The sequence below is a fragment of the Vespa velutina genome, chromosome 21, assembly GCF_912470025.1.
Source record: "Vespa velutina chromosome 21, iVesVel2.1, whole genome shotgun sequence".
NCBI lineage: Eukaryota > Metazoa > Arthropoda > Insecta > Hymenoptera > Vespidae > Vespa > Vespa velutina.
The window spans coordinates 2,649,835-2,675,646 of record NC_062208.1 but is presented as its reverse complement, the minus strand read 5'-3'; the positions used below and the strand labels follow the sequence as shown (position 1 = coordinate 2,675,646).

The window sequence follows — 25,812 nt, the reverse complement described above, 5'->3', positions numbered from 1 at the left end:
AGGAACAAATTGAAAGTGTTCATCTATTTGCCAATGAAGATACGTTTTTTATTTCTATTATTAACTTTCTTTTTGCTTCCTTTTCTTTTTCATCGTTGTCTTCTTCTTCTTCTTCTTCTTCTTCTTTTTATTATTATTATTCTTTCAAAACTTACTAATTCATATTTATTTCATCGAGCATATGTGCAAAAATAAAAAAAAAAAAGAAAAAGAAAGAAAAGGTGGAAAAGATTTTCTTAGATTTTTTTTTATTTTTTTTTTCTTTTTTTTTTTAGTGTATCTAACTGTACACCTATCTTCTTCCGTATACGTTAAAAGATTTAATGATAAATCACTTCCCTCATAAGATGACGCACAATTGTGCCTTATAATGATGATTAATGTTATAGACCAAAGTAATGTTAGGGAAGAATTGATATATAAGAGGGTACTATGTATATCTGTTGATAAAAATTAAGTCTCTTTACTTTGACCATTTCACAGATCTTAATATTAATGGATATTTCTAATGTCTGTCAGTAAGTGTGGATTGTTTTTATTATTTTTGATATGTAAAATATTTTTTTTTTTTTACGTAAGAGAATTAAATGATTTTATTTAAATGTTGAGAAGATAGATTAATAACAATACCGATCGAGATCCGTTTTATCTCGAATGAGATATGAGATACGAGATAAGAGATGCGAATTGTATGTATGTCCTCTCTCTCTCTCTCTCTCTCTTTTTCTTTCAAAGATATCTTCTTTTCAGGGAGAGTCTTGCTTCCGTTTGAATTCTTGACAAGGTAACGACCAAGAAACGGCATATCTACTATATAAGTACATGCGATTCGACGTGTCGTTTGTAAGTACGTAGACTCACGTGTAGGTTGACACACGCACGCACGCATACACACACACACAAACGCAAATGCACGCACACGCACACATACGTCAAACTTTGGAACGCCAAAGCAAGCAGAACTTCCGTTGCTCGAGGCGTAGTCGAAGTTGTCGACACCGTCAAAAGGTGTAGGAATTTAATTCGGTGGCAATAAAGGAAGTTGAAACGTTGGAATGCAAAGTATTAAGTAAATCGAGAATTATTACATTTATCATTCCCTTCTCTTTCGATCTACGAAAGATATGTTTTCATTTAAAAGCATGTGCGATATTAAAAAGAAAAAAAAGGAAGGGAAAAAGTCCTTTAATTTAAAAAAACAATTCTTAGGAAACAAATTTAAAAAAGAAAATATATATATATATATATGTATATATATATATGTATATATATATATAAATAAATAATGAAATAATATTGAAGAACGTTTTTTATCTTAACAAATAAAAATATAAAATTACAGCGCTTAGAATCATTCTCTCTTTGGAAGGGATAAAAGCAACCAACAACAGCCAGACCGGCATATATCTCATATGCATATGCATCGAACACCAATACCTATCTATACGTATGTATGTATGTATGTATGTATGTATGTATGTATGTATGTATGTATGTATGTATGTATGTATGTATGTACGGTATTATCATTTAAATCTACACACAGATATAAACATATACGTAAACACATCGTACTAATACAAATTCTCTAACTACATTCGTGTACATTATTATCATTTAAACGTAGCGTTCACTTAGACGAGACACTCGTATGGATTCTCGACTAATTACATGGACGATAAACTAGTATCTTTGCGTGTATATATATATATATGCGTGTGTGTGTGTGTGTATGTATATCTGTGTGTATGTAAGAGTAGCGTGGAAATGCACGGGTACGATTCTATTCCCGTAGATTCTGAACTATGCGTTGTGCATAGAGGCAACGTTTCCTGTGTGCTCTCCTTGCCTTTACAACTCCCTTATACGTTTTACGTTACAGCATGAACGCGTGCTTCTATGTAACAAGAGACATCCATGTATATATATATATATATATATATATATATATATATATGCATGTATGTGTCAAAGTACCAATATAGAAGGATGGAGATCTTTGTGTTTGTGTGGTATGGTGGGTGTTCAGAACCGTACGATGCGAACTCGTTGTTTATTCCTCGTATCGACATGGCACCTACACGAGAACTCGATGTCACTCTCGATGCACACTTGGAACGACACAACGTGCATTGGTCACTGCACTTCCGTCCTCGAGAAACATGCTCGCTCGCTCTGTTCACGTGAGTTCATGCGATACAGTTTTTTCTTTTCCTTCTTCTTCTTTTTTTTCTTTTTTTTTTTTCTTTTACCTCCATAATATGCATCCAAGTACCTATATGATTATTTATGATGTCAAATGTCGTTTTATAACGAGAACATCTTTTAGTAATTAATTATGATGTCATTTTTATTTATTTTTTAAGTTTGAGTCTGAATATGTTCTAGGAAAAGATACAAAAAGGATAGAAGAAGGGAATTCCTTTATATTGTAGATCATTGCGGTCAGCGATCTCACAGATCGAGGCCATTATAGAATACAATAATAATGTTGTAGATCATGCGATTATTATATGTATATATATATCCATTGATCGAACGAGTTTTGTTTTTTTCATTTTTTCTTTCATTTTTTTCATTCTTTTTTCTTTTTTCTTTATTTATATCTTTTCTTTTTACGAGTTGACAGTTCGTAATTATTTTTATCCATGGTGGAAGTGGAAGATCGAGAAACGTTCTTGAATAAAGAAGGATTTCTTGATATTATATAGATCATTGTGGTGATCAGTAATCTCATAGCGAAATAGAGGGCATTATTTAAATACAATATTATAGAGATCATGCGATTAGGTAAATATATGATTCATATAAATTAACAACTTCATGATTGTCGAATCATTTTACCTTATTTGAAGAATTCATTGAAAACTTCATCGATTAGAAAATAATACAAATGGCGCATGCTCGATTTATCGAGATCTAGCTAATACCAATTGAATAACACGCGTATTGCTTTAACTACGATCACGCACGATCACGCGCAGGTGTTCCAGCAAAAGGTGGGTGCTACTTCATATTATGTATGTATGTAGGTGGAGATCGAACCTTTTTTTCTCACCTTTCGAAAATATAAACTTTTCGATGTCTCATGTTCTTAACCACTCGTTCAACGTGCGCGCCTACGTGAGTTACGTTCCTTTCGTGCGTAGGTAGATTAAATGGTAAAGAAATCGTATGTAATTCTATATTTGTAGTACGAGTTGTGTGTACAACTGGTGCTATTCGATCATAATATTTATCATAGTTCGATCACTATATTATGTTAAATTTGCTTTCGTAAACATTTATATCGCTTTTATGAGAAAAATTTTCCTACGTGTTTTTTTACTAAAAAAGAAAAAAAATCATCTTTAATGTCTAATAATTATTTGAAATAAATGAGAATAAACGCAACAAGAACGTTCGACAAACTTCCAAAAATTTCCAATTAATTCGTTAGATCAATTCGATGATTAATTAATATTCATATAATTTGGTTTCGATAAGTTTATATTCTCTGAAAGTCATTCGAAAGTTGGCGCGTTTAATTCAACGTATCACGTGACTAGTACGATCTTCCATGGCCGTCCAATAGATGTCACTGTCGACTTTCGCGACAGTGGCCTCCTCGTATGGCCATTTATCGAACTAATCAATGATTCGACCAATGAAAACACTACTCTTTCTGTACATAAACGCACACGTACGCATTGAGAACTAATATACATGTAATTTCCGCAGGTGGTGATTTTCGGACGATAGAGAGAGAGAGAGAGAGAGAGAGAGAAAGAAAGAAAGAAAGAAAGAAAGAAAGAAAGATAGAAAAAAGCGAAGATTCAGGGACCTAACAACGTTACGGGAATTAACCTGACGATTTCGTGTGACAGAGAAAGAGAACAATATAGAAAGATAGAAAGAAAGAGAGAGCGAGAGAGAGAGAGAAAGAGAGAGAGAGAGACGAAGGAACGACGCGCGTGTGCTCGAGGCGCCTTCATCGCGGGGCGTATCCCAAGATCGCGAGGTAAAAAGCGTCATTTCTGAGTGCGTCATTGCGTGTCCTTCCTCCTACTCTCTTATTCGTAGACTTTGGTATATCCTGGTTTGGTGCAATTTACAAATATAACTCATATGCGTCGCCAGAGAAGGAGAGCAAAAGTGAAAGAGAGAGAGAGAGAGAGAGAGAGAGACAAAGTGTGATACAGAGTGAGAAGAAAGGAGTAAGTGTGCGCATGTGTGTATGTGTACATGTGTGTATGTGAAAAGAGAGAGAGAGAGAGAGAGAGAGAGAGAGAGCACGAACATAGAGCATCGAACTCGATTTGACAATCGGATGGACGAAGAAGAAGATCGGCTTTGTGTTTCATCGCGATGAGACGTTCATTAAATTTTTCCTTTGTCAAGATAAGATTTTGAATTTTTCCATTAAATCTTTTTTCTTTTTTAAGTTTCGTTTCTCTTTCTTCCTTCGAAAGTGATAAGAATTTTTTCTCGTGTTATCAATCATCGATTCGTTATCGTGATTTATTCATTGCCAATGTGTAACTCAGCCGACGCTTCGTACGTGCAAAAGTTAGGTTATCTGCAGTTAGGAGATGATAGCTCGGACGTTGTTGGTACCCCCGGTACCGCTAGGCTTTCGGGTTCAAAACCCGAGGCCCAAGTGCCTGTTACGAGAAACGTCACTGTCAGGAATGATATCAGGATACCTGGTAGACCCGTAGGTGCTATCGAAAGCTTCATCGAGGGTAACTCTTCTGACAATTCTAGACAAACTATTTCTGCTGATTATAAGCTTTACGAACGTGAGAATATTATAGCTGCTTCGAGGTTTGCTACTCCGAAGCCTGTTGAACAAATTAGTGCTCAACAACAACAGCAACAGCAACAGCAGCAGCAACAGCAACAGCAACAGCAACATCAGCAAAGTCAAGGACGTGTTAACAATCAACAGGCACCTGTATATGAAAATATAGATTATTATCCACAGCAGAGTCAACCATTGCCTCCTTATTATCATCCAGTTGAATCTAGGAAAAGTCCTAGGGATAGTCCTAGAGGTTCCCTTGCTGGAGAATCTTATGAAGCTAATTTTAGAAAGGCACAACCTCAAGTTCCCACTGGAAGTCGTTATCAAACTGCTTCGCCTGCTAAGGAACTACCGCCTTACGAAGCTCCTCCTGTTTATGAGAATATTCAGGAAGTTCATTATACGGATAATGCTCAAAATAAGCCTGGGCCTCAAGTTCCATCTAATTATTATCATCCTGCTAATATCAACGGAGGAGATTATGTCATTATGACTGGAAAAGTTGGACAAGGACAAGCACAACGTGGCATACCTCAAAGTTTGTCTTATACGCAACAAAGAGGAATGAATTCTAGGGGTCAGAGTTATGATGGATCATGTTTACAACGTGCAACTGTTGATTGTCCTTCCAGATATCTACAAGGATCATCTTCCAATGCTGATCATCAGTCTGGTAGAAGCGCTTATGTACCACCATCTGAATTACATACTCCAACTAGAAACTTTAGCTATGATCAACAACAGCAACAGCAACAACAGCAACAACAACAGCAGCAGCAACAACAACAGCAGCAGCAGCAACAACAACAACAACAACAACAACAACAACAACAATCTTCTAGATCAGGACTACCTTATCACAGTGAATCACCTCCAATACGTTTGCCACCAGAACCTCATCATTATCGTAGTTCTCTTGATAATACTGTAGCTGGACAGCAGGCATATCGTACGTCCCACCAAAATGACATGCAGCAAACACAATTTCGTCAAGATTCACAAGTATACAAACAATTTGTGGAGCCATCTACTAGAAGCATGAATCCAAATTATTCTACAGAAACTCAAGCTAGAAATTCTCCTGTATATGGTAGTCGTTCAGAGCAACCATCTTGCAGGAATTCTCCGTGTTATTCTCCAAGTCGTACAATGCCACCCAATGATAGGAACTATCATCAAGAAAATAGATCAGATTTTTCTGCTAGGAATTCACCAATTTATTCTTCCAATCGTTCTGCAGAGCAATTACGTTTGGGTTCTCTCCAAAATGAGAGGAACTTTGCGCAAGATGCATCCGAATCGTCTGGTCCAAGGAGTTCACCTTTATATTCACCAAGCCGTACTGATCCTGGTAGAGTTATTACACCAAATAGTAATAGTATCCGTAATTCTCCAAAAGCAAGTCCAACTCACAGTCAAATTCCAAGTGATATTGGCTTACAAAATGTAACAAATTCTCCTAGACACATTTCACCTCCTTCTTCCACCAATGCAGTGGGAAGTCCTGTACATGTGCAAGTGCAAACACCAGTGACCAGTACTGTGACTTTAACCAATGATTCTGATTCAACTGTTAATGTACCTAGAATTACAAGCCTACCACCGGGTGTTACCAGTGGCATTGCTGGTCCTGTATTTCTGAATGCTGGTGTACCTGTGTTACAAAGATCCTCAGAACCAGAACCTGAAGAAAGAAAATTAGTTAGTCCACCTATAAAGCCTACTCCTGGCAAAGGATTGTTGCCATACAACGTCATTCCACCTAGACCATCGGTAAAAAAAAGTTTTGCAACTTTTCATAAATATATTTAAAAAAGAAATGAGGAGAAAGAAAAAAAAAAAAAAATAAAAAAGAAAGGCACAACTTCTGTCTCTCTGAATTCGGGCTAGCATAAAATTTAATTAGCAAGATAAATTTAATTTGAATATTTGAGTTATGTAGGTCAAAGATACAAATTCTTGTCCCACTTTACTTTATATCTCGATATACGTTCGATTTCTTTGGCATATTGCCCAAATTTTCTCCTAATCCGAATAATATATACGCACATATTATAATATATAAAAATTCTAAAAGGTTGAAAAAACAAAAAAAAAAAAAAAAGAAATTTAGTATATATCACCAAACAAACAACAAGGGAATATTTGATTCTCGATGCATCGCGTCATTTCAAAGAATTCTTTCTTCGAAACTCGCGATGAATCAGAGGTCAAATAATGCCTCTTATTAATGTGTACGTTCTTTTAGCACCAAAGTGCAAAAGTTAAACAAAAATTTATGAGAATTTTATTATAAACGAATATCAATTTTATACAGGGTCCAACGGAAGCGGAAAGGAAGATAGAAGAATTAACGAGACAACTCGAGGAGGAGATGGAGAAGCAAGAGGAGGAAGGAGAATATTTTGGTAATTTAAACAAAACAAATTAGAAAAAAAAAAAAAAAGAAAAGAAAAGAAAAGGAAACGAAGAAAAAGAAGAAGATGAAAAAAAAATATTCCAGAACTCTCGTTCTTTCTTTCTTTCTTTCTTTCTTTCTTTCTTTCTTTCTTTCTTTCTATCGCTAGAAAAAAAAATAAAACTTGTACGTGTTATCAGCGTATAAGCATGTTGGTTATCAACCGGTGACGCAAAATCAAGCCCATTTTCTCGTTATCAATGCTCGCTGTTAGCTATTATGCAAAGTCAATCGTTTAGGAATGCCAACGAGGACGACTCTCTATCTATTACTCCCTCGCCAATTTATATATATATATATATATATATATATATATATATATATATATATATATATATATATATATATCTTGCAGGCTATACTCATTCGAATTTCTTTTTTTAGAAAGATTCATCGAAAAAATAATTCTCACACGAATAAGAAAAGACGACTCCATTGAGCCCCCACTTTCTTTTCTTATATTTTCGTAGAAAGAAGAACGGGGGAGTAAAGAGAGGAGGAAGGCGATGCTGGCAAAAGCAAGTAGTAGGCAGCAGGCAAGCAGGCAGTGGAAAAGGGAAGGAGGGAGGGAGGGAGGGAGGGAGTTAGGGGGCGGGGACGGGCCGGGAGGTAAGAGGGTTATCGAACGTGCCGATTCCCACGCTGCCAGCACCCGTGTGGACCGGTTCCTGAAAATCGAGCTGCGTTCCAACATGCCCGCGATACTTTTTAACACGACGTTTCGTTGACATTCTCTCGAAAGCCATGGGTTTCCACCTACGTGAAAAAGGCTTTTACGATTGCCAAGCCTAAGAAAAGATATGCATTTTACACACACTTTTTTGTACGTAATATATGTATGTATGAAATGTGTGTATGCAATGTATGAATGTAATGTATGTGTATATTGTATGATCGTTCAGCATGTTCATTGCTGTTCATTCATTGAATGTCGAGAGAGAGAGAGAGAGAGAGAGAGAGAGAGAGAGAGAGAGAGAGAGAGAGAGAGAGAGAGAGGATGACAACGACGACATGGACGATGTAAAGAAGAAGACAGTTCGAAGAGAAGAAACACGCCCGATCGTTTTGTCATCATGTCTGTCCTCCTACCCAACATTATTAACTCGGTTCGCTTTTGTGCCGCGTTTGAGTTCTATTATTCGTGCAACGTGCTGTATCGCATCGGCGGCCGCCAGGTCGTTCGGTGCGGTAACTAATCTTGTTATAGATAGACCAGTCCGACTCGTTGGTGGTAGATTCTAGTTGTGCTAGGTCTTACTCAGTTAGCTCTAGCTAGTTAACTAACTAACTAGCTAGCTAGCTATCTAGCGATACGAAGTCGTGAAATTGAAAATTTGACGTATTGAAGAGAAAAAGAGAAAGAGAGAAAGAGAAAGAGAGAGAGAGAGAGAGAGAGAGAGAGTTTTCTTTTGTTAAGGAATGTCAGGAACAGTTTTACCCATCGACAGTTGTAAGTTTGTCTTTCAAAGCGATCTTGACAGTGAACAAGATGCTGGACCTTATACGCATTGTGATCGTGCTCAGCTCGAATGTGTATTTTTAAACTTTACTTTCTTCGTTGCTATTACTACTACCACTACTACTACTACTACTATTATTATTATTACTATTACTATTACTATTACTATTACTATTACTACTATTACTATGTTGCTCCTTCTACTGCCGTTTATACCGTTTAATCAAAAATCTCGATCGTTTTTTTTTCAACGTGGTATTTCAATTTGTATTTTCGACGATAATATTCTCTCGTTAAAAATATTCCTTTCCGAGCTTGGATTATATATCTTGAACTTTAGAGTTGAACTTTCATTTTTTTTTTTTTTTTTTTTTTTTTTCATATAATTTTTTTTTTCTTTTTTTTTTTTTTTTTCTTTCTTTTTTTTCTTAAGAGATTAACCTTATCTCATCTATGGGGTCAAAAGTACTTGATATTATTATTATTATATGTATATATGTGTACGTATGTATATTTGCTTTACTCGTAGATAAGACACGACTAAAACGTCATTTGAAATGTTTCCATAGGTATTTGTCACACGTGCGGTGAAAAGGTGACCGGTGCTGGACAGGCTTGTCAGGCTATGGGTAATCTTTATCATACGAATTGTTTTATATGTTGTTCCTGCGGAAGGGCTTTACGCGGCAAAGCATTTTATAACGTTCATGGAAGGGTTTATTGCGAGGAAGATTATTTGGTAAGAGATAATAGTCTAACGTCTAGCAAATGTAAAGTTTCTTCCATGATATAATCTTGTTAATAATACTGATCGTGTTATAATCATTTTCTCTTTGCAGTATTCCGGTTTCCAACAGACAGCCGAGAAATGTGCTATTTGCGGTCATCTCATTATGGAAATGGTATACATCGATTATATATACCATTCGATGTTTGTTACGATCAATCGAGATTTATCATATAATATATTAAATGATCTCTATATCATTAAATTTTCCTTTCATTATAGATCTTACAAGCTATGGGTAAATCCTATCACCCAGGGTGCTTCAGATGTTGCGTATGCAACGAGTGTCTCGATGGTGTTCCTTTTACGGTAGACGTAGATAATAAGATCTATTGTGTTAACGATTATCATAGAATGTTTGCACCTAAATGTGCATCTTGCGGTAAAGGGATTACTCCGGTCGAGGTAAAATTATATATATATATATTTTTTTTTTTTTTAGAACGATCGATATATTTTTTGAGATTCTCTATTATGATAAAAAAATTATTTTCTTTCTTTTTTCGTTTTCTTCTTTTTTAGGGTACCGAAGAAACAGTTAGAGTTGTTTCCATGGACAAAGACTTTCACGTGGATTGCTATGTTTGCGAGGATTGCGGCATGCAGCTAACAGACGAACCCGATAAAAGGTGCTACCCACTCGATGGTAGGCTCATGTGTCGCGCCTGTCACATCCAACGCATATCTCATACACAACCAAGAGCACCACAGCCGGTATCTGCTAGCTATCAATTTATGGGATAAAAAAAAAAGAAAAAGTTATATATATATATATATATATATATATATATATATATATATATATATATTAATTTGTATGCGTGCGCGCTTCGCTTCTATCAGAAATGTTTCATTTCATTATAGATTTGCGCACATAAAAGCCATCCTATATAATGATTAACTGTGCGAACTTGTGCTTCGATCACATCAGTCTGATGAAACTTTTGTCGAATTGTCTAAAAAAAAAAAAAAAAAAAAAAAAAAGAAAAAAAAACAAGAAACAAAAAAAAAATAACAAGAAAAGAATAAAAAAAAAAAAAAAAGTAAGACTGCTCCATATAAAAATATACACTGCCTCTTGGGATCAAGTAATATATATATATATATTTTTTTTTTCTTCCTTTTTTTAAACAATTTTTTCTCACGATACAACCGAAGTGCTAATTTCAATTAAAGAACAATCGATTTCGAGACATACCTATTAGCGAAATATGATGTAGTATGTGTATTTAATATATGATTTTTTTTTTTTTTAATATTGTTTCTTTCCTACGGTACTCTTCGAACACAGTGGTCTCATTAGGATGAGCAAGTTGCGCAGGCAACTGTGATATAATAGCATAATATCGACTTGTTAAATGGCGAACATTTTATTCCTTTTACTTCGTGTATATAGGTACACGTATCTCATTGTTAATAATTATTATAGTTATTATTATTATTATTATTATTATTATTAGTAGTAGTAGTGTAATGCGTATTGTTAGGGAAAATTTGATGTATGGAAAAACAAAACTCGATTCAACGTCCCAGGTGAAATGGCAATTCCTTCGCATTAATTATAATATTTATATGCAATATTAATTAGACGTAGGAGCCGTTAAATCCTTTAATATATTAATTAATATTTATCAAGGATTTGTGCGCTCTTTCAGTCGATGCTGATACAATATAAAACGAATAATATGAAAATATGAAATATAATCGTGATTATTCTTGTTCTCTTAAAATGTTAGATTTGTCTTTGTCAATTGCAATCAAACAAGTGGAATGAATTTAATAGATCATTTATTATGTATATATATATATATATATATATATACACACATATATACATACATACATACATACATATATATATATATATGTATACACATATACACACACACACGATGTAGTTCGTGTGCTTTATTATATTAGAATTTAAGCGCACAATTTTTAAGCTGCCAAAAAAGAAAGCAAAAAAGAAAAACAAACGATTGATCTTTGTCAAGATTTGCTAATATTATCAGTTTACATATTTACAATAGTTAATTAAGTAATGAGTACTGTAGATAAAAGTACAATCTCTCTTATTTAAATATACATATGTACGAGATGGTGTGTATGATGTGACGACCGTGTTCAATAAAGGCGAACCTGACAGAAATAATAGATACGTGCCCGATATGTCTTTATCCGAGATTTTATTATAACATTATTAATGATACACATCTACAAGAAATAATATACATTAATAATATTTCACGTATAGAGATTTCAAAACATAAAAAATTTCTAATATGTGTATCGAAGTACACGTTTATAATAATTAACATTATGTTTTTGGTGGTTCTGTTTGTCTTTCAGTTTTAAATTCGGGTTTGTGCTTTGCCGTACATTTTCCCGACTGTTCTACCTACAACACAATAATTAAAACTTTTGAAATCATTTCGAGATCATTATTTCTTTTTTCTTTTCTTTTTTTTTTTTTTTTTTTTTTTTTTTTTTTTCTTTTTTTTTATAATATATATATTTGATATGAAAAATATTCTAAGTACTATTGCATATTTAAAATGATGGAAATTTTTAATTAGATTTCTAATCACTAAAATATCTTTTAAACCTACGTAGAGTTTCGTCCGCAGACTGCAACAAGTATGTATGCGTGTGAAAAGAGAAAGACAACACAATGTTTCATGTAGGAATATATAATTACAATCATTGATCATTTTTGGAGATAAAATTTATTTCTCTAATTATCGTTTGGAGGAACGATACTCTTTTAATTTGTTACTTACATTTGTAGCTGCTTTTTTGAAAGATGATACTTTGAGATATCCTAATCTATTAAGATATCTAATAGACATAGTTGTTCCTCCTAAAAAAAAAAAGAAAAAATTAGATCGAGTTAACAAATACTTGCAATATATATATATATATATATATATATATATATATATATATATATATATATTTGGATTTATATATCAATGTATTGATTTAATTAATATTACCTATGGTCACTGCATATCTGGCAGGAGTAAATATTTTATAAAGAGCATATACTATAGCCCAATTGCCAGCGCCAGAGCTGCGTAACATGGTTAAATATTTTTCACTTAAATTTAAATGTTCCATCATAGTCACTATATCTACGCCACTGTAATAAATGATTATTTAACATATATATTTAAAACAAGATATCTTTTAATTTATCTAAATATAAATTATATCATTATGTACTTTTTAACTGCCATATAAAATATTGCCACCCAGCCTATGGAAGTCGCTATGTGTACAGGCACTAATATATACCAATAGTCCTTGGTTAATTGTTTCATTCTTTGAAATATAGATAATTTTTTATCGGGTAATGGTATATTATCTTCTTTAGGCTGATTTTGAGGATTATTTGAATATGCCAGCATAATGTCATGTTTGTTAACTTTAAACGTTCTCTGGCATACAAAGTTATTATGTGAAAATAAAAAGTAATTACGTAAGGCAGTCCTGTAACGAGCATTGTTTTCTGAAAGTGAAAGATGCTTGATACCATATAAAGAAATTGTTATAACAATATGTTAAATATTTATTTTATTTTAACCTACCATTGTTGTTACCGTGTATCCCAAATTTTGGATTGGTACAGCATAAACAACGTGCAGACAAAACGCCATTGTTAATTAAAAAGGATGAATTGGTTCCTAAAATCGAAGTTAATCGTAAACTACGATTAATTATAGCTTCCATTTTCAAAATCGACCGGTTTAATTTCTAACCAAACAGAGATAATGAGGTTTATGCGGTCTCTCTTTCTTAGCACATAACAATTTTGAAAACAATTTTTAGCACATGTTGCGAAATATACAGCAATGTTGTATCGTGACTTATTTATTTTAACTTGATCCTCGAGGTTTTATATATATATATATATATGTGTGTGTTTGTGTTTTAAATATGTAAATATATGTATATATTTTATATTTAAATAAGTTAAAATCTTACATCGGAAATATCACATTCTCACAATATTATATACATACATGTTCTCTCTTATCGATCTTATACTTAATAGGATAACAGTCGACTGTGCTTCCAGCTAGTGGAGGAAATGTGAATTTCAAATTTTAAAAACACTTCCCGCCAATTTGCCTTAATACTATAAAATGCTAAAACACACACGTACACTCATATCTATTATAATATCTTATATATGTGTAATTAATTTATTTAAATAATTTATATTTTATTTAAATTAATTAGAAATATCGAGTAGAGTATAGTTAATCGATAAATTATGCTTCATATGTATTTCTTTTTATTATTTTATTAGATTTATATTTACGTTAGATGTATAATTAATTAACGCAAGATGTAAATCCTTTTAATGACTATATAACTTTTTATTTATTCATTTATTTATTTCTTTTTTTTTATTGTTATATACATAAATGTTTTTGTTCTTTGTTTTTTTTTTATTTCTTTTCTTTTCTTTTTTTTCCTTTTAATTTTGTTACAGTCTTTGAACTTTGATCGTTCAGAAAAAGAATATATTCGAGGCTACAACGAGGATGAAAAATATGGAGGAGATAGCTGTAAAATAATTAGCTTGATTCTGATGCCAATGTGCGAACAATGCTGTAAGAAAAATTTATCAGATCAATTTTCTTTTTTGTTTCTACACTAAATCATTGTAAAAAGTTTTGTGTTTAATTTCATACCTGTATCTTCTTGAATTGTTATCCAACCTATTACAGGTTCCATTTCGTTTTGTCGTTTGAGCCATTCATACAATGGTTGAAAATATTTGATTATCGCATCGGCATCTAATCTATTGGATTTACCTCTGGTCATTTGTCTCACAACATCATGCCAATGTCTCGAAGCACCGATTGATAACACATCCCTGTAAAAGTACAAAGATATATATACAATTGCATTTATTTATATATATATATCAACATGGATTCTTTCTAATTTTAAATAATTAATGAAAATTAATTATTCAAAGGATATAAGAAAGGAATAAGAAAAAAAAAAAAAATTGATAAGTTGATAAACGTAACATACGATAATAATCTTCCAGCATCACGTGATCTATATAGATCACAAGTATGTAGTTCAGACGTGTGTCCAGAAATTTCGCATAGCGATTGGAACAATTGAAATTGTAGAATCGTACCCACGAAATATCTGCAAATTTTTTTATTTGATTAGTGATAAATAAGAATGATTAAATATCAAAGAAATACGTATTTAAGTAGATTTTAAGAGACTTTAGAAATATTAATATCCATTGCCGATAGTATTGTTAATGATAACGATGCTTAAATAATTTTTTACTTTAATAATGATATAAAAAGTTGCATGAATATGTGCAAATACGCTTATTATATTCTCGATCGATCTATCAACAATGTACGTTTAATACAGGGTGATTATGGAGAAAAAATTTTTGTGGATGATCTCCTTTGAAAATCAATTAATATCATTTTTATCGAGAACAATTTTTTTACAGGCTAATATTATTTTTCATCTCGTTCGGATTTTAAACGAATTCATAGTTGTTGAAACGAATAATAGATATTTATTTTGTTTTTTAAATCACATAGGTACTTTCTGGCCCACCCTCTTTATATTGTAATGCATATTGAAGAATGCATACTGTGCGTAAGGTATGTCAGCCAAGATATGATATTTTGCTGCTGGATCAAAATCTCTTTCGGTTCTTGCAACTGGTGGAACTATGCCTTGGTATTGCAATCTCAATTCCCACCATTTTGTAGTCATATCTTCGATTCCTTCGTTAAATATACGCCATCTCCACTTAAAAAAACAAAAACAGAACAAAAAAAATTTTAATTAGTACACGATATAGTGGTGTAAGGATTTTTCTTTTTTTTTCTTTTCTTTTTTTAAACGAATTATATTTACCTGATCGATTGTATAAGCGAATGGAATATAAGCCAATTTGCGAAGTGCCATAAGCATTAGAAAATTGATATTACTTTCGTAGCCATCCGTCGAATTGTTGTGTAAATTAATTTTATGTAAATGTTGAGGTGTCATTACTGATAATACTATTGCATCGCTCACTGCTTCGTGAAAACCTGCATAGATCAAATTTATTATTAATAATTTATTATAGGCAATTGTATGTGTGCGTGTGTTTATTTTTTTTTTTTTTCTAGAATATTATACGCGTTTTACCAGGAATAGCTTCTTTTCGAAATATTATTGGTTGATCTTTGTATTGCAAGTAATATTGCAGGTGTGCCATTTCATGGTGAGTCGATAATAAATCCTCCATCGTTACTTTGGTACATTGTTTTATTCTAAAATTATATTATTTTTGTCAATTGTGTGACGTTTAGATTTTTATTATTTTTTTCTCTTTTCTTTTCTTTTCTTTTCTTTTCTTTTAATGATTAGGAAATCGACCTGTAATCGATGGTATTGCAAAAATCCCATGCACCGGCCGTACACATAACTTCACGATCGATCGGTTTCTCGAACATTGAAAATCTCCAAAATTCTGGTGGCATTGGTTTCATTCCAAGTGATGTAAAAAATTCTTCGGCAATTTGAAACATTCTTTATGCAAGGTTCCCCCGCAAAAGAAAAACAAAAAGGAAAAACAAGTTATTATTGTTCGCTGAAATTTGGAATGTATCTCGTGGTGTATTATAAGAACAAAAACAAGAAAAAAAGAAAAAAACAAAAATCGAAATGATGAATACCTCAAGGGTGTATAACCCTGTATCATCATATCCAATGTAACATCGAGTTTGGTAGACGCTGGAAAGGGTTGAACTAAATCATAAATCCCTTCCCAATTTTGTGACCACATGTTACCCAAAATATGTGCTGGTAATGGCCCATCCTTTCTAATTCTATCGCCGTATCTTTCATATAATTTTCTTCTCACATACGTAAAAAGATTTTTATATAATGGCATTATTGCATATATCACTTCAGCCATGTTTTGTTCTAAGTGTTCGTCTTCGAAAAATTCTCTCATTTGATCTCCGGTATCGGCGAATCCTTGAAAAGAAGAAGAAAATTTGTTTTTTTTTTTTTTACATGCACACATACACACACATAAATGTTTTGTTTTTCTCTCTCGAAAAGTTTTCTTTCGTTTCGTTTATATTTTATTTTACCATTGAGCCTGGATGCTTGATTACTTAATTGCACATATCTCATGAAATTATTTTTAAGTGGTGGCCCTATGGCTTCGTGCCAGGCATGCCAATAATAAAGTAATTCATCATAATCCTTAGATTGTGCCATAATCTTGCTAATATCTAAATATAGAAAGTAACGATATATTATAAATTATAATTGTACGTGAAATTTATGATAAAATTTGAATGTACCAAGTAAATACTTACCATGATCTATACTTAAATTACAATTTGATCCCATGTTTCTGTAAGGACACAATCTCGTTCTACTATAAATATCTTTCATCTCAATGATCAGCTTATGTATCTATGGAGAACGATTTGATTAATTATTTTATTATTATTACTATTATCTTTTTTTTTTTTATTATTTTTTATTTTTTGAATAATTAATTATCAGGAGATTTTCTTTTTTTTTTTTTTTTACTTCGTTAAATTTGTCATCTGTTAAAGCATTTCGTCCTCTTATAACGATCATTTTTAATTCTCTCCTTGCTAAAGGATCTGGTATTCGACTCCAAGCAAAACTCACTGCTTTTCGCCATGATGCTCTTTCGAATTTTAATTTCAATGTCTGCTCGTCCAACTAAAAATTTTATTACATATTATTATTACATATTATTATTATTTTTTTTTTTTTTTTATTATTATTATTTTTGATTGAAATCCCTGAGAATATTTGCTTACTCTCCGGAATAGAGTAGATCGTAAATTTGCATTAAATAAAATCAAAAAAGAAAAAAGAAAAAAATTTATTACTGGTTATATCATTTTTTATATGTATATATATATATTTTCCTTTTTTTTTTTTTTTTTTTTTTTTTTTTTTTTAATATTCTTTACCATTTTTCTTTTGGTCGATTCGGTGACATTAGTACCAAAATTCCATTGAGCTGTCATCACTCTGGTACACATAGATGAAGCTTCTCGTTCGTATTCACGTAAAAATTGTAAAGCTTCGCCCAAATCGACATTGAGTCCCTTAAAAGAAAGAAAGAAGGAAAAAAAATAAATAAATAAAAAAATAAAAAGAAAAAAAAAATACGATGAATTTTCGATTAGAAAAAGGCCGTGAGAACAAGTCTCATTAGAAAGTCGATTAGCAATTGTAATCGGGGTCATAGGAAACAATGTACATTTTTCAAACGTTTTCAAGCATATCCATTAACCTTTTTAATCTAACTGTATCATCTAACAACGTAGTACCGTTAATCAAACTTGTATAGTTTCAATTCAATTTATTATATCTTACCTCGACATATTTGCTTTGGATTTCGATAGAACAAAGGGAAAATAAAATGATCGATAAAATAATTCTCGTCATTGTTATTGACAAATTATATGAAAACGAACATCTCAAATATTATCACTTAAAACGTTATTGTATTTTTATATAAAATTTATATACGTATATATCATATATATATATATATATAAACACACACAAAAATAACAAAGAATAAAACAACACAAAAATTCACTTTGTTCGTAATAGATGAGAGATTATTTCCTTTTTTTTTTTCTGTCTTTTTTTTTTCTTTCTTCTTTGAGAGAAAGAAGTAAAAGAAGGGGGATAAAAAGTGTAAAGATTTAAAAAAACGTTATCGTACGAGTTTCCCTCGGAGGAGGAATTAAATTTTCGATCATTTTCTTTTTTTTTTTTTTTTTCTTTTTTCTTTACGATCGACTTATAACATATATGGTATACGTATGATATTATCACGTATGCCCGTTGGAGCCCGTTCTATCGAAATATAGCCTTTGATGTTCTAGAAGGATTTTTTTTTTTTTTGTTTTCTTTCTATTTCGTTCTTCTTCGATTAAATTGAGCAAATTGAACGATCGGTGGACGAACCGACCCGATTCGTATTATGTCGCGGCAAAACTGAATCGTGGAACCGAGAGATACTCTTTTCCGGGACGGATAGACCGCAAGCGAAAAGAGGAAGGGACAGGCATCATCGAAGCGTGAAGCGTAACCACCCAGACGCATTATGGCACACGCCAAAATCCTTTTATACTTCTCTCCTTTAAACTTCACCTTTTTTCCTTCTTCCATTCTTAAAATTGTTGTGTATACGTATTCTTCTTTTTTTTTTTTGTTTTATTTTTTTTTTGTTTTACCTCGTATATACTTCGATACATTTTACAAATTATCTTTGTTTTTTTTCTGTTTTATTTTCTTGTTTTCTTTTTCCTTTTTTTTTTTTTTTTTTTTTTTCCTTAATCATCCTTTATCAACGGGGACATCACGATATTGTCCCCTTCCTGTTCACCTAAGCGTGGAAACACTAACGGAATTTCTCTATGAAACTTCAAACACTTATATTTCTTTTTCTATAGTTTTTTTTTTATTCTTCTTCATTTATTTATTTATTTTTTTTTTTTTTTCATCCTTCATCTTCTCTTTCTTCACGGTTCATAAATTGTGTGTCATTACTAATTTCTCACGTTCAACCGATAGACGTGAAATGATTCCGAAGAAAATATTTTTTATTTATTCTAATTATCGAAGGAGGATATATGCGATGAATATTTTTATTTCTTTTTTTTTTTTTTTTTTTTTTTTAGCGTACGTTAAATTCGATTGGGATTATTTATTTCTATGGTTGTTCCAAATCGAAAGTATAATTGATAAATGTCGAGCTTGTTTTGCGTTCCGAAGACGTACCGTAACTTTGTAATTATCCAGTGGCGTAATCTGTGACGACATAACCGTAAGATAATTACTCTCTTTCTCTCTCTTTCTAAGAACATAATCACGTTCTTCGTACTTTTTCTCTCTCTCTCTCTTTTTCTTTTCTTTTTTTTTTTCTGTAAAGGAACGTGCAAGGACATTTTTTATGTCACAATTCGTAAGACGTTTGTCGCATTGATTAATGAACTTTTGCTTGATTTCGTTTATATAATTACCAAATGGATCTTTTTTCTTTTCTTTTTAATTCTTTTTTTTTTTTTCTTTTTCCTATGTCTTCTTGTTCTTTTTTTAATTCATTTCTTTTTATTTTTTCATGATACATCAAAACGATCATATTTCTTTTGTACGAAACCATTAATTATATCTTATTATTCATACGCTATCGTATCCTTTGATCTTCATAAAATAATATTTTTAGCCTTGAAATACGAATAATTTTATATACGTGTGGATGGATCATTATTTTTTTCTTCTTCTTCTTTTTTTTTATTTTTTATTTTTTTTATTACTTTATTTTTTTTTTCGCTTAATACTTAGTTGAATTTGTTTGTTCAATATTTGCACGTCTTTTCAAATAAGTGAATGTCTTTTGTAAAGTACGAATCTCCATTTTTAATTTGATGAAATCTAATATTGTTGGCACCTAAAATTTTATATATATATATATATATACATATATAAAATGATTAATAATATTGTTTATATATGTATGTATATGTAATACTTCATATTCTTCCATCAATGTCTTCATTGATTTCACTTGTTCTTCAGCATGTTTTATTTCAATTTCGTTCATTAAACATTTCGATTCCAAATCTTTCGCTTGAAGTTTGTTAGAATTAATTTCTCTTGCAATCGAATTGAATTCAGATGTAAGATATGCCAGTCTTCGTTTGTGTTTAGTCAATGCCGTATTATAATGGCCTATAATTAATTAATATCATATAAATTAATTATTGATTAATTGTCCCAAAGGATAATTAATTATTCTTCATTTGTAATACCTATAACTTTTTTTATCTGAAGTATATATACCGCACTCTGTTTGATTTTTCTTTTGTAATCGTCACGTAGTATTTTTAATTGATCGAAATCAACAGGACGAAGATCTTCACCAAGCTGTTCTCTTTGAATCAATTGTTTTTTCGCTTTTATTATTTGTAATTTTGTCATGGTATTTTTCAATCTAATTTTCTCCACCGTTTTTTCGATCATTTTCAACCAATCCTTGATAAACCTTTGAAATCAATAAAAAAACAATTTTCTATTATATTTTTTTTTTTTTTCGATCATATATCATATCACACTTATTATATTATTTATTATACATTATTTCTCAATCCTTATCACTTCGTTAGAATTTTATCAATCAAGGATTATTCTGTAAAAATGATTATATCATATTTCCTTAGGAAGTTGACGAATGTCACGAAGAAAAAGAAAAAAGAAACGATAGAGAAGGTTATATCACAATATTCTCTCTAGTAAGTGATAAGGATTAAATGATTATCAATTAACTTGATAACAGTTTCGGCTGGTATTTTGCCAGTAATACGATCGACTCCTCCGATAACGATGTCTCTTTCAAATCTATTCTTCGTATCTTTGATCTCACGAATACATATTTCCAATCCTTCGATTTCTGCACTTAATTTATTTTTTTCCTTTTTCCCGGATCGTTCGAGTAACAATAATTTATTTTTAACTTCGATTATTTCGCTTTGCATTATTTCCATTCGTTGTGGTATAGTTATTCTAAAATTTTATATTTTGATATTAAGGGAATAGAGATTTGATCGTTAAAGGATTATCGTACTAATTGGAGGTCGATATCACCTCAGCCTTCTCAACATTGGATCCAACATTCCACGTCGAATACCAGACTGCATACTCCAGATACTCGGTGAACCTCTCTCACGTATGCTGTTATTACTACCAGTCAAACTCCTAGTTGACGATGTCGATGTACCATGGAATGTAGTTTTCTGGGAACTTTTCGATGTATCACTAATAGCCACTAGATCTATCTATGCGCAAAGTACATGGTGGGCCAAAAGTTCCTAAGTGATATCGATTGCGTATGTATATCCCTTTATTTTTCTTTTTTTTTCTTTTCTTTATTTCTTTCCCTTTTTATTATTATTATTATTATTATTATTATTATTATTATTATTATTTTCTTTTGTCATTCTAGAAACTTTTGGCCCACCCTGAGGAAATTTTTATTTCGCATTTGTCAAAAGATGTTTAAGATGTTCGTTCGGGCGTTATATGAGTACGTAATTATTCGTGAATTCGCTTGAAGATGAGATGTTTCTTTTCTTTTCTTTTCGTAGGATCAATGAAACGGCAACAACGATAACAATAACAACAACAATAACAAAAATTTAATATAGACAAATTGAATGAAATTAAAATATGTCTAGGTATTGTTTACTTTGTAATGATTCTGGATCGTTTCGTTGCAGATATCTTATGAAAAAATCATTTTCCAATTCCAATATCATTTTCATACGCACCATATTAACTAATAAATCTTGTAATTTATTATCAGTTATTTCTAGAATTGTTTTGAAAATTTTATCAATATCTTTTCAATGATTTTTTTTTTTTTTTTTTTTTTTTTTTTTTTTTTTTTTTTTTTTTTTTTTTTAATTATACATATAACATACCATCCCAATTAATATCATCGTCGTCTTTAACGTGTATGTTAAGTTCGGAATTCATCGTACGTTAATTATGTTTATTAAGATTCTCTTTGAGATTTTAGAATTTATCAGATAACAAATAGATTTAATTATTTTTCTTCTTGGTTAGAATCGTTGTATTCGTTCGATTGAAAATCATTGAATTTATGCGATCGTTTAATGTTCTTTTTTTTTCTTCCCTTTTTTTTTTTTTTTTTTTCGTTCCAATGTGGTTAAGAAGAAAGGAGATCAAAGATAGATTGATTTACTATTGACATTAGATACAACATGAATTGCATTTATTTCATTTAATTTGATTTTTATTAATAATGTACGACAAATTATGTGTTAATTATGTTTCGTCGAGCGATGAAATACCTTCATCATTTATTTCGATGTCGTCGATGTATAAAATATAATCAATTCCAATTTCTTTCTTATCAGAACTGTACGATCTAATCACGGCTGATAATTCTGATACAGAGAACAGCATTTCTGCTCCACCATCCATAAATTCGTTCTATAATTCAATAAAAAAAATATATATATATATATATGTATATTACATTTTCAAATTTAATAATTAAGGATATATCTACGAAGTAGTTAATCAACGACAAACTCGTGCATTGACTAATTATTTCGTAGATACATCGTTAATTATCGATTATCAAACTTGTATATATATATATATATCGTTTACAATACATTACCTCGACATCTACTTGCACACCATTAATCCACACGCTTTGCGTTTGTTTGTCTTGCATGTAAAAATTATAACAATTAATTATAGATCCATCGATGGACATGAATTTTTTTTTATAATAATTATATTACCCAATACAATTCTATATTCATTCTCTCCTATTTTCGTAAGCCATGATTTCAAAATTTTCGATTGAGATTGTATAAAGTTTTTATAATTCTTCCCATTTACCCATAAGGTATACGAATACTTGAAACCTACAAATTGAAATGTGATCATGCGAATGTTTTGTGAATTTTTTTTTTTTCATTTCTTCTTGTTCTTTTTTTTATCTGTTTTTTTTTTTTTTTCTTTTTATTTTTCATTTTCAAGTATGATCTTAAAAATCATTATAACCTGGTATTGGATCGACCCTAATCACGAATTTAGTCCCGTTAAATGTAAATAATTCGTCGCCGACCAAACGGAACATCCATTCTCTATTCACTAATACTTTATCATCGATTTTGACAATTCGTCGACCGGTAGCAGTTCCATGCTCGAATTCTATCACATGGTTACCATCGTTCAATGGTACTGTCCATCTTGCGGTTGGTTCAACCGACGATTCTAAAGCTTGAAGACTTCTATTACGTAGAATATACATATACATATACATACATATATATATATATATATATATATATATATGTATATATATAATATATGTATATGTTATTATTATTACTTTATTTTGATTTTATTACGATTGATTGATTTTTGTTTTAATTTCTCTTTGTGTCGACAACTTTGATAAATCATAATAATTACGTTTATACGATTTAAATATTATTTCAAAGTAATTTTCTAAGGAATAATGATTTATATTTGTTGTTACATCGTACTCACCGAAGTAGAGCGCTCGCCATGTTCCTTTCTCACCTGTATTCACTTTACTCCTACAAATACATAGACGCATACAGGCAGCCTTATTATTGATCGTATCATAACCATGGTCAACGGTCTAATCAATAATCCGAACCTTCTTTATGTCAGACGTACGTAACACTCTCATGTATGTCAGGTATAATGGCAAAAGAAAGAAAGAAAGAAAGACAGAAATAACAAGAAAATAATATCTATTTCATCATTGATTTATATTATTTCTATATTATATCTTTGTTAAAAGAATTTATTGTCGTTAGAAATTTACACATGTCACCCAAGAAAATAAGTAATATATATATAGAAAAGTGTTAGTGATTATTTTATAATGGTATACTTTGATTGTTACTCTTCTTTCTGTATTTTTTACTTTTTTATTCTTTTTTATTTTTTTTTTTTTTTTATTTTTTTTTTTTTAATTTATTGGAAACGTGTAAGCTGGTAACAATTTTCCATTACACGATCCAAAACCAACACGGTAACCATCGCCATTGCAATAACCTACATAAAAAAAAAAAAAAGAAAAAAAAAAAAAGAAAAAAAGAAAAAAAGAAAACGAATAATTTATATTATTGATGATTTAAGAATGATCATTAATAATTGTGAAGATTAATTTAACAGTTACCGCGTAAAATTACTTCGTCGTTATCTTGAAGAAATTTTCTGGTAGTGCCATCTTTCAAATGAATCAATCTTGTACCCTTCCAACAAAGCTCCAACATAGATCCAAATGAATCCAAGGTCTGAAATATTAAAATGTATATATGTAATTTTTAATACGACGAGATTTTTTCCTATTTGTTTTGATATCATTCATTATATTAACAGTCATTATTATAACAGTCTTTAATACAGACCTCACCACTTATGGTACCGGATGCCATTAAGTCTCCAGGATTAATATTACATCCAGTTACAGTGTGATGTGCAAGTTGTTGACGAGGAGACCAATACATGTATTTATAATTACTATGACATACAGTTGTAACCGTTCCATTTGGTGCTAAACAGGATCAAATAAAATAGATCATGAATAAATTTGATTATTTATATATCTTGATAATATATATATGTATATATATATATATATATTTTTTTTTATTTGATTTGAAATAAAACACAAAGAAAAAGGAAATCACAATTTCCTTACATTTAATATCAACTTCTAATTTGATGTCGAAATTGCAAGCATCCTTGTGACGAAGATATGGAAAGGGAATTGGATCTTGTTGATTATTGGCAATTCTAAATGGTTCCAAAGCTTCCATTGTTACTATCCATGGAGAAATGGATGTTCCAACATTTTTCGAACAAAATGGACCGAGTGGAACGTATTCCCATTTTTGTATATCCCTTGCTATTAAAGAAAGTAATAGAATATTTATGTAAGTTTGTTTTATATGATAATGATAAAAAAAAAAAAAAAAAAGAGAAAAAAGAAAAAAAAAATGTTTGTCGAAATTCGTTTTACCGCTCCAATCGTTCATCAAAACCATGCCAAATATATAATCATAAGCATTTTCAGCAGTAATTGCGTCCCCTAAATTACTTGGTGGTCCTCCAACGAAGAATGCAACTTCCAATTCGAAATCCATCAATTTTGATGGACCAAACGCGGGATCTGCTCCTTCGACCGGAAGTGTTTGACCACGTGGCCTTCTAATTGGTGTACCGGATATTACGACCGAGCTGGATCTACCATGATATCCAACCGGAAGGTATTTCCTGTGTTCATAATTTTGCTTTTTCAAAATCCTGTTTTTTTTCTTCTTTTCTTTTTTTTTTTATTTTTATTTTTATTTTTATTTCTTCAAATTTCTTTATTAATTCTTTTGACGAATTCTACGTAATCACTGTGTGATGTATATGTCACTGTATAATTACCAATTAGGGAACAAAGCGTGATTTTTGTCACGAAACATGGCGCCTACGTTTGTGGCATGATGTATGGACGAATAAAAATCGGTATAATCGCCTATTTTAGCTGGCAAATGCATCGTAGCTGATTCTTGTTTAACGAAGATTCTAAAAAAAAAAAAAAGAAAAAAAAATAATAATGCTACTTCGACGTTGAGATAAAATTAGTGATTCATTTAAAAAAATTTTTTTTTCTTTTATTTTTTTTTATATATATA

General features: G+C 31.0%; 6 protein-coding genes across 17 annotated transcripts in view; 1 reads left to right on the top strand and 5 right to left on the bottom strand.

Annotated features, from left to right (window-relative positions):
- The first annotated feature begins 1,979 nt into the window (after positions 1-1,979).
- Positions 1,980-11,642, top strand: LOC124956376 (LIM domain-containing protein jub). 3 transcript variants are annotated; one of them, XM_047512103.1, is made up of 8 exons: positions 1,980-2,183; positions 3,721-4,724; positions 4,797-6,559; positions 7,104-7,194; positions 9,273-9,442; positions 9,543-9,605; positions 9,713-9,895; positions 10,013-11,642. In XM_047512103.1, exons 2-8 carry the CDS (start codon positions 4,514-4,516, stop codon positions 10,232-10,234), a joined length of 2,703 nt encoding a protein of 900 aa, XP_047368059.1. In that variant the 5' UTR covers positions 1,980-2,183; positions 3,721-4,513; the 3' UTR covers positions 10,235-11,642. The 3 variants fall into 3 exon arrangements, with proteins under 3 accessions (XP_047368059.1, XP_047368057.1, XP_047368058.1); XM_047512101.1 differs by having other exon boundaries at positions 3,721-6,559; XM_047512102.1 differs by lacking the exon at positions 1,980-2,183 and having other exon boundaries at positions 3,436-6,559.
- Positions 11,398-13,559, bottom strand: LOC124956384 (protein FAM210A). 2 transcript variants are annotated; one of them, XM_047512133.1, is made up of 6 exons: positions 13,081-13,558; positions 12,716-13,001; positions 12,487-12,632; positions 12,271-12,350; positions 12,100-12,118; positions 11,398-11,888 (listed from the first exon to the last, which is right to left on the bottom strand). In XM_047512133.1, the coding sequence occupies exons 1-6, from the start codon at positions 13,220-13,222 to the stop codon at positions 11,842-11,844; spliced, it is 720 nt and encodes a 239-aa protein (XP_047368089.1). In that variant the 5' UTR covers positions 13,223-13,558; the 3' UTR covers positions 11,398-11,841. The 2 variants fall into 2 exon arrangements, with proteins under 2 accessions (XP_047368089.1, XP_047368088.1); XM_047512132.1 differs by lacking the exon at positions 12,100-12,118 and having other exon boundaries at positions 13,081-13,559.
- A 326-nt stretch (positions 13,560-13,885) lies between these two features.
- Positions 13,886-19,853, bottom strand: LOC124956377 (angiotensin-converting enzyme-like). Of its 7 annotated transcripts, none has more exons than XM_047512108.1 (13): positions 18,701-19,853; positions 17,503-17,640; positions 17,087-17,245; positions 16,867-16,966; positions 16,636-16,779; positions 16,213-16,516; positions 15,914-16,066; positions 15,683-15,807; positions 15,407-15,582; positions 15,081-15,298; positions 14,543-14,665; positions 14,194-14,378; positions 13,886-14,110 (listed from the first exon to the last, which is right to left on the bottom strand). In XM_047512108.1, the coding sequence occupies exons 1-13, from the start codon at positions 18,716-18,718 to the stop codon at positions 14,010-14,012; spliced, it is 1,944 nt and encodes a 647-aa protein (XP_047368064.1). In that variant the 5' UTR covers positions 18,719-19,853; the 3' UTR covers positions 13,886-14,009. The 7 variants fall into 7 exon arrangements, 5 of the variants coding, with proteins under 5 accessions (XP_047368064.1, XP_047368063.1, XP_047368062.1 ...); XM_047512107.1 differs by having other exon boundaries at positions 19,331-19,853; XM_047512106.1 differs by having other exon boundaries at positions 17,912-19,054.
- LOC124956382 (coiled-coil domain-containing protein 113-like) lies at positions 19,184-21,330 on the bottom strand. The gene is made up of 5 exons (XM_047512131.1): positions 21,194-21,330; positions 20,876-21,112; positions 20,362-20,594; positions 20,082-20,281; positions 19,184-20,000 (listed from the first exon to the last, which is right to left on the bottom strand). Exons 1-5 carry the CDS (start codon positions 21,244-21,246, stop codon positions 19,884-19,886), a joined length of 840 nt encoding a protein of 279 aa, XP_047368087.1. The 5' UTR covers positions 21,247-21,330; the 3' UTR covers positions 19,184-19,883.
- Positions 21,215-23,780, bottom strand: LOC124956385 (fas apoptotic inhibitory molecule 1). 2 transcript variants are annotated; one of them, XM_047512135.1, is made up of 6 exons: positions 23,642-23,780; positions 23,150-23,379; positions 22,885-23,010; positions 22,758-22,807; positions 22,423-22,564; positions 21,215-21,349 (listed from the first exon to the last, which is right to left on the bottom strand). In XM_047512135.1, the coding sequence occupies exons 1-6, from the start codon at positions 23,659-23,661 to the stop codon at positions 21,297-21,299; spliced, it is 621 nt and encodes a 206-aa protein (XP_047368091.1). In that variant the 5' UTR covers positions 23,662-23,780; the 3' UTR covers positions 21,215-21,296. The 2 variants fall into 2 exon arrangements, with proteins under 2 accessions (XP_047368091.1, XP_047368090.1); XM_047512134.1 differs by having other exon boundaries at positions 23,150-23,368; positions 23,642-23,748.
- Positions 23,781-23,849: 69 nt separating this feature from the next.
- The window catches only part of LOC124956381 (fumarylacetoacetase), a 3,689-nt gene continuing 1,726 nt past the window's right edge, over positions 23,850-25,812 (bottom strand). For both annotated transcript variants that reach the window (XM_047512130.1, XM_047512129.1), the window contains 6 exons: positions 25,562-25,702; positions 25,149-25,402; positions 24,828-25,034; positions 24,535-24,680; positions 24,303-24,420; positions 23,850-24,178 (listed from right to left, as the gene is read on the bottom strand). In XM_047512130.1, coding sequence (XP_047368086.1) covers positions 24,093-24,178; positions 24,303-24,420; positions 24,535-24,680; positions 24,828-25,034; positions 25,149-25,402; positions 25,562-25,702 — 952 coding nt within the window. In that variant the 3' untranslated portion in view covers positions 23,850-24,092. The remainder of the gene's footprint in view (positions 24,179-24,302; positions 24,421-24,534; positions 24,681-24,827; positions 25,035-25,148; positions 25,403-25,561; positions 25,703-25,812) is intronic.

Excerpts from the sequence above, each read along its gene's own strand:
- LOC124956382 (XM_047512131.1), bottom strand. The coding sequence starts at position 21,246 with ATGCAGTCTGGTATTCGACGTGGAATGTTGGATCCAATGTTGAGAAGG. Across the intron at positions 20,595-20,875 it reads CCAGCCGAAACTGTTATCAA|GTTTATCAAGGATTGGTTGA; the intron begins GTTAATTGATAA and ends TTGATTTCAAAG. Across the intron at positions 20,282-20,361 it reads TCAGATAAAAAAAGTTATAG|GCCATTATAATACGGCATTG; the intron begins GTATTACAAATG and ends AATTAATTATAG.
- LOC124956384 (XM_047512132.1), bottom strand. The coding sequence starts at position 13,222 with ATGGAAGCTATAATTAATCGTAGTTTACGATTAACTTCGATTTTAGGA. Across the intron at positions 13,002-13,080 it reads GATACACGGTAACAACAATG|AAAACAATGCTCGTTACAGG; the intron begins GTAGGTTAAAAT and ends TTTCACTTTCAG. Across the intron at positions 12,351-12,486 it reads CAGATATGCAGTGACCATAG|GAGGAACAACTATGTCTATT; the intron begins GTAATATTAATT and ends TTTTTTTTTTAG.
- LOC124956376 (XM_047512101.1), top strand. The coding sequence starts at position 4,514 with ATGTGTAACTCAGCCGACGCTTCGTACGTGCAAAAGTTAGGTTATCTG. Across the intron at positions 6,560-7,103 it reads TCATTCCACCTAGACCATCG|GGTCCAACGGAAGCGGAAAG; the intron begins GTAAAAAAAAGT and ends AATTTTATACAG. Across the intron at positions 9,606-9,712 it reads GTCATCTCATTATGGAAATG|ATCTTACAAGCTATGGGTAA; the intron begins GTATACATCGAT and ends CTTTCATTATAG.
- LOC124956385 (XM_047512134.1), bottom strand. The coding sequence starts at position 23,711 with ATGCGTCTATGTATTTGTAGGAGTAAAGTGAATACAGGTGAGAAAGGA. Across the intron at positions 22,565-22,757 it reads GTGTGCAAGTAGATGTCGAG|AACGAATTTATGGATGGTGG; the intron begins GTAATGTATTGT and ends ATTGAATTATAG. Across the intron at positions 21,350-22,422 it reads CATCGAAATAAATGATGAAG|TTCCCAGAAAACTACATTCC; the intron begins GTATTTCATCGC and ends TACATCGAAAAG.
- LOC124956377 (XM_047512104.1), bottom strand. The coding sequence starts at position 17,781 with ATGACCCCGATTACAATTGCTAATCGACTTTCTAATGAGACTTGTTCT. Across the intron at positions 17,246-17,502 it reads AATCGACCAAAAGAAAAATG|TTGGACGAGCAGACATTGAA; the intron begins GTAAAGAATATT and ends TAAAATTTTTAG. Across the intron at positions 16,067-16,212 it reads CAGGGTTATACACCCTTGAG|AATGTTTCAAATTGCCGAAG; the intron begins GTATTCATCATT and ends CCTTGCATAAAG.